General features: G+C 40.2%; 1 protein-coding gene across 1 annotated transcript; it reads right to left on the bottom strand.

Moving 5' to 3' along the window:
* Window positions 1-1,899: 1,899 nt before the first annotated feature.
* Window positions 1,900-4,997, bottom strand: LOC147905080 (uncharacterized). The gene is made up of 2 exons (XM_087390057.1): window positions 3,944-4,997; window positions 1,900-2,365 (listed from the first exon to the last, which is right to left on the bottom strand). The coding sequence occupies exons 1-2, from the start codon at window positions 3,971-3,973 to the stop codon at window positions 2,009-2,011; spliced, it is 387 nt and encodes a 128-aa protein (XP_087246183.1). The 5' UTR covers window positions 3,974-4,997; the 3' UTR covers window positions 1,900-2,008.
* Window positions 4,998-5,888: the final 891 nt, after the last annotated feature.

The raw sequence follows: 5,888 nt of genomic DNA, 5'->3' as shown, positions 1-5,888 counted from the left end.
ATAAGTGTGGCAGACTTACATCCTCCAGAGGATGAGGGGTACATTTGGGGATTTTCATAATTCAACGTGGTCACAATTCATCACATGTCTTACATTTTGACATCCTTTGCTTTGATGGTGTCTTGACATGGCAAAAATGTACAAGGTTGACTATGAAATCATGCTCTCGTCTCTATCTTGTAAAGTTTTATTGAGAGTTTCTAGAACGACCTTCTTTGTCATTTCCAAAGGAAGATGTTGTTGACATTCGACACGTCCATCTAGCATTGTTTGTTAAAGATGAGGCTGTGGTAATGCATGGTCTTCGAGAACTTACTTTAATGTTGCGGTTGCATTTATAGTGCTTCCATGGCATTTAAGCTTGTAGGTATTTCCATGAATTGTATGAACCACTTTTTCTTTCACCTCTGCCCATATGGTCCAGTATGTGCCATGTGATAGTCCAGTTAACCATTAATATCCTCGATTGCAAATGGGTCTCCCATTAACCATGGGTTTCAATCAAAGTTTGCAGTGTCTTGTGCTCAAATCTTGATCAGTGCCTTGATGAAGAAAGCATGAAAACTCTTGAAGAAGATAGTTATGTCTATTAGGCACTGTCTTACTCCAAATACCAAGGCGTATGGCTGCACAATCATCTTTCCCAACTTCTCTAATGCAAAGACTCTTGCAACAAACTCGCATAAGCATCCTTTCCATATTCTCCTCGGATAACATTACATGTCTCTTTGGTTCTGGTGCCTATAGAAACACTTCCCATTCGGTGATAAGGCTATCTTTTCCCTATCTTGGTCTACCATGCGAACTTGGTTGTAGACACAACTTCTCTAAAGGTACATTTCCTGAAACCATGCCTTGAGATAAATGTAGTCAATTGGTGGGCAGCTCTATCGACAATGTGTGGATGGCATTTTACACCGTTGGGTGTTACCACATGAACGAGCCATCGTATTGCAAGAGGCTCATTCAGGTCCATCAAGTGGAAATTTCCAAGGGGAGTTGACTGCTTGAAAAGTACTATCAGAAAATCTTACTATCAGAGTGTCACTGTGAAGGTGACTTTCACATTCCTCTATCTATGGAGGTGACCTCAATGTTGAAACGACTAGCTCATTCCCAAAAATGGATTTGCTGACTAAGTACAAATCATACAACTAAATATGTCATTCATATAGGAATCGTTCGACTGTAGGACCGTGTATGAAAACTCGATTTCTTGACATGCTAAAGTGGAATGTTGCTTCATCTACTCATTTAACCAAAATAATGAGTCCCAGAAGTGGATTTCAATAACAAGTACATAAGACACAGCTAAAGTTGACATCAATATTACATAACATTCAACTGTATGATTCCAAACTGTAACTTCAGTTTTGGAGAAAGTACGGAGGAAACGTTAACACCATTTTCATGTATGAAAGTCGTTGGACTGATGACATCAAATGCCTCTCCATTTAGTTATTGAATGAACATTATTTCAATTCCATAAAGAGCTGAATGTGCAATTCATACAGAAACCATTCACATCTCTGATAGACTACCAGTCTACCAGAAGTCAAGTTTTGGAGAAAGCCCAGAAGATAAATTGACGTCATTTTCATGTATAAACTGCTCCAACTGAGGACATAAAAAGACTCTTCATTCACTTATATCATGCACATTATTTGAATCGCAAAAATGGACTTTGACAGAAAAAATGAACCACAAAATCGATAATGACATACAACAGCAGCAGAAATTGATGATAAATCTGAGTTTCTGGAAATCATCAGAAAGTACAGCAATTGTATTTTAATTGTGCTGTGGTTACATAGAAGAGCAGCAGAAACTCATCATAAATTTCAGTTCATTGAAGACAACAATGTTCAATCATGAGAGCACAAGATAAACCTGACCACCAAAATGAAGGCATATCACCCTCTTTATTACAATGCCAGTTGAGAGGAAGTACTTCCTCTTTATTAAAAAGAAAAAGACAGGAGGAAGTCATCACTACGAGATGTACTAGTTACTCAGCATCATAATCAATGATGTGACTAGAACTGTTGACAGTAAATGTAGACTTCAATTCCAAGAGCATGGAACAAACACGCAATAGATTGTCATCATGAAGAACAAGAAAAGGAGTTTGCAAAGACACAACATCATCGCCATGTGGTCCAATAATCTGTACAGAGACATCATATCCATCTTCTAGCAGAATCCTACCCTTCAAAGATGCTTCTTTCATAACAACCTGTAGTGCATCGCATGTATAGCAGAAAGGCCTGGCTGGATCTCTATTCACGTGAGTTCCAAAACAAACTGAGCATTGGAACTGCACGAGCTGACCATTGATCCTAGTGAAATGCAAAATGCCAAACACCTGTGACAGTGAACAGCAGACATTACTACATTCAATAAAATGCAAACCATGCATAGCAATATAAGAACATTTATCCCTTCCTCCCATATCCAAGGTTTGAAACTTGCGTGATAAATGCCTGCTTCAGTTCCTCCCTCTACGTGCCCTCATGAACATCACCCAAGATTGTAAAGTCATAAACACAAAGGGAATCTCGTGCATGCATGTAGGACACATTACGTAGCATGTGCATCACTATCCCGTTCTCGTGGAATTCATGGATGAGTTGTGCTTGCATGCTTTTGCGTTCATTGACAAATGTCAGCTGTGAACAAAGGTTGAATTAGCCTCTATAGTTAAAGTTTCTCTTCTAATAAAAAAATGTGAATGAAATTCACTTACTATTGCTCTATCCTCATTTCATGGTCCATCAGCAATAATAAGTTGGTCCTTTGTGGGACTGTTCGAGTCAACTTTGATGACCACAAATGCAATGGTAGTAACAACATTAACTACATTTTCAAAACTTGATCTCATCTGCTCAGAAACCCATGGGAGGTAGCATCCAATAGTATTCTCACCCAGGAAATTAATGGTTCCCTCAAAAGGCTCACCACGGATAACTACAGTTGTAGCATTCACATGTAGGGAATAGTTTGCGATCCCACCCTCGCCAGTACCTCGTTCAACTACAATAGCACCGTCAATACGATAAAAGGACTAAACCTCAAGATAATCCCTATATTGTTCCACCAAAAAGTGGGGGACAACAAGGCTTATTGGTTCTATCTGTGAAACCTGCACGAATACAGATGGGATACATAGGATTCCTAGCCTTATAGGTGTTGTACATGACCAACAGCTTCCCCTCAAATGCGAACCAGTGATTTATAAACTCAAACAATACATCAATAGGTAGTGTTGAAAGTGAGTTCCCCATCCCTACAAAATTTTCACCCACTGGAACTATGGCACCAGCATTAAAGATACCACTTTCCAGAGGAGGTGCACTAGTGTACCTATCTTTTGGAGGTGAAGAAGAGGTGGCGTCATCTTCAAATTACTTCTTGAGAGCAGAATGCTTGCTTGCTAAACATTGATAAATGGAATGCTGTCAGTCCAAAAATGCCTCTCATAGAACACAAAGTGTCTCACATTTGTGCATTCAAAGTCACCTATAATACTCAAGAATCAGTCGAAACAAGAATCAGTCGAAACAAAATTACAACAGTAAAATTGCAACAAAATTATTTGAATGAAAGTTATGCTCCCACTAAAGACCAAAAAAAGTCCAAGGATTTGGACTACACTCGAAATATAGGACTCAAAGTATTACAATCAGGAATGAGTGATTTAAAAAACCACTAATGGACTGACTGTTTCATGGAAGCATCCATAAATTACAATCTCTTTAAATATATAAACTGTAACAGCAGCCAACATAACTTGTGTAGTAGGCACTCAATCGTTGATTCTTAAAAAAATAGCCTGCAGATTAGAATACTGATTAAGGTAAAGTGTGGAAAAGTGTACAGCACATCAACTTTACCATCTCAAATAAAATTAAATCTGGAAGATCTTAAGCACAGAGAATAATACCTTCTTCGTAAGCATACTTTTCCACCGCATGGAATGCTTTCTTCAAAGATGTTTTACCTATTGGAGATTGATTTAGGAGACATCCCTGCTTTAGATACTTAGAGCTGTTGGCAAAATTATGGGACACTGTATGGCGAATCTCAATTGCAGACCTTGTCACACAAAATACTAGTTAGGGGACACTCACATGCACAAAGCCAACATTCACATGTGGATACACAACTAAAGTGTAGATGCAGGTAACTGATAGAGGACACACCGTTAACGGCTTCTGACCCAAAATTTCAGCTTTGTCGTTCAAGATTTTCTTACCATGGGACAGAGGAATCGAAGAAGCTTTGTTAAGGATAGGGAGTAGGCACTCTACGTATCGTTGCACGGGTCAATGGACACAACTTGCACATCAAGAAGGGGTAGAAAAACGAAGAACTTGCTTGCCTGATTCACAGTTTGGAATAGTGTTCTCTGTGATACATTTTCCTCATAACATGGGGCATGGATCCTGTAAATGAATATCTTGCATAGATTGGTCCGAGTCACGAACACCGGCCTTTTGTTTGTCGGGAAAACTTTCCGCTGACACTTTCAACCAACACACTCTTTAGTTCCAGAGACAATCAAATAACGCTACAGCTAAACCGACAAATACCATACAATGGAGTAGGAATGCTATGTGTCACAGTGCCAATTTTCATCTACACCCTTGGCGTGAATGGGTGCCACATGGAGAGGATCGGCAAACTTCTCCAGTTTTGACAGTTCCGCAATTTGTACCTTTCAAAAGGAGAAGTGCATACGATAATGAAGAACAGTCGAACAAATGAAGAAAGGAAGTAAACCGCAAAAGTCCGTAAAGTGATCAAATCGCACCACGCTCAAAGTTTCGACTACTAGTCTCCATGGAATCAGCAGAGAATTCAACGAGACAGGCCATAGTGACAGGAGAGAAAACGTACAAGAGTATATAGTGCAAGGTATGATCGGTGATGCAAACCCATACTTCTCCATAGATTATATAGGCACACGGACGATGAAGCCATACCTTTGCCGATCAGGCCATATCGGGCAACGTTTTAGAAGAACACCACTGAAGAGCGCAAACCCAACAGCGGCGAAGTCTTCCAAGATACACAGACGATCCAACCCTCTCGGGTAAACAAGGACAGGACATGCAACAATGCAAGCGCTAACTGTGGAAGATTTTGTAAGAATGCCACTGAGGCAGCAGCACTAAGATACACCATTGAAACGACACAGATCACGCTCCCCAGTTCACAGAAGAAGGAATGACGAAGGTCACGGTCATCAATTCGGACAGAACAGACCACAGATGGAAATTTCACCGACGAGAAATGAATCAGGGGCTCGTCGGAAGAGAGGCAGAGCAGCAATTACAGAGAGAATTGGCACCTTGGAAACCTAACACCACACAATCGGAAATTTCAAAAAAAAATAAAATTCGTGAAGTTTTCCCCTTCCCCTAACAAAGATGCCTTTAGTATATCCTAGCCCCAGTATTGAACTCGTGCTTTGCACGGGCAAAGATGCATGACCTTCCTCAACCTTTAGTTTCATGGGCCTTGGCACTTTGCGAGTTTTGAGAGTTTTTAACTCTATTAAAGTATAGTAAGTGGCTAGTTATACATCACCCCAAAAAGGATCTATTCTTGCCCCTCCCTTCAACTTGACAAGTAGTATCACCCTCATGTGGATCATGTGGATCCTATTGTAGCTTGCCTCGCTGATTTTTGATCTGACACTTCTACGTCTTCTTTATAGGTAGCTTCTTCATGACTCGAACCACGTTCTCTTTGGCCCTCAAGTTGACCTATGTCCAAATGAATTGTTTCAGATGAGTCTGGATAGGAAACAACATGCCACGCTAGGATCAATTTGCTACTACTTTTGCTGAGTACCCCTGCCTAGGATATTCTTCTCGCTTTGA

Source organism: Dipteris shenzhenensis, chromosome 2, assembly GCF_047967505.1.
Source record: "Dipteris shenzhenensis isolate YYH24624 ecotype China chromosome 2, Dip_SZ_1.0, whole genome shotgun sequence".
NCBI classification, from domain to species: Eukaryota; Viridiplantae; Streptophyta; class Polypodiopsida; order Gleicheniales; family Dipteridaceae; genus Dipteris; species Dipteris shenzhenensis.
The sequence above is the reverse complement of the archived record's forward strand: the minus strand, read 5'-3'. Positions and strand labels throughout refer to the sequence as shown.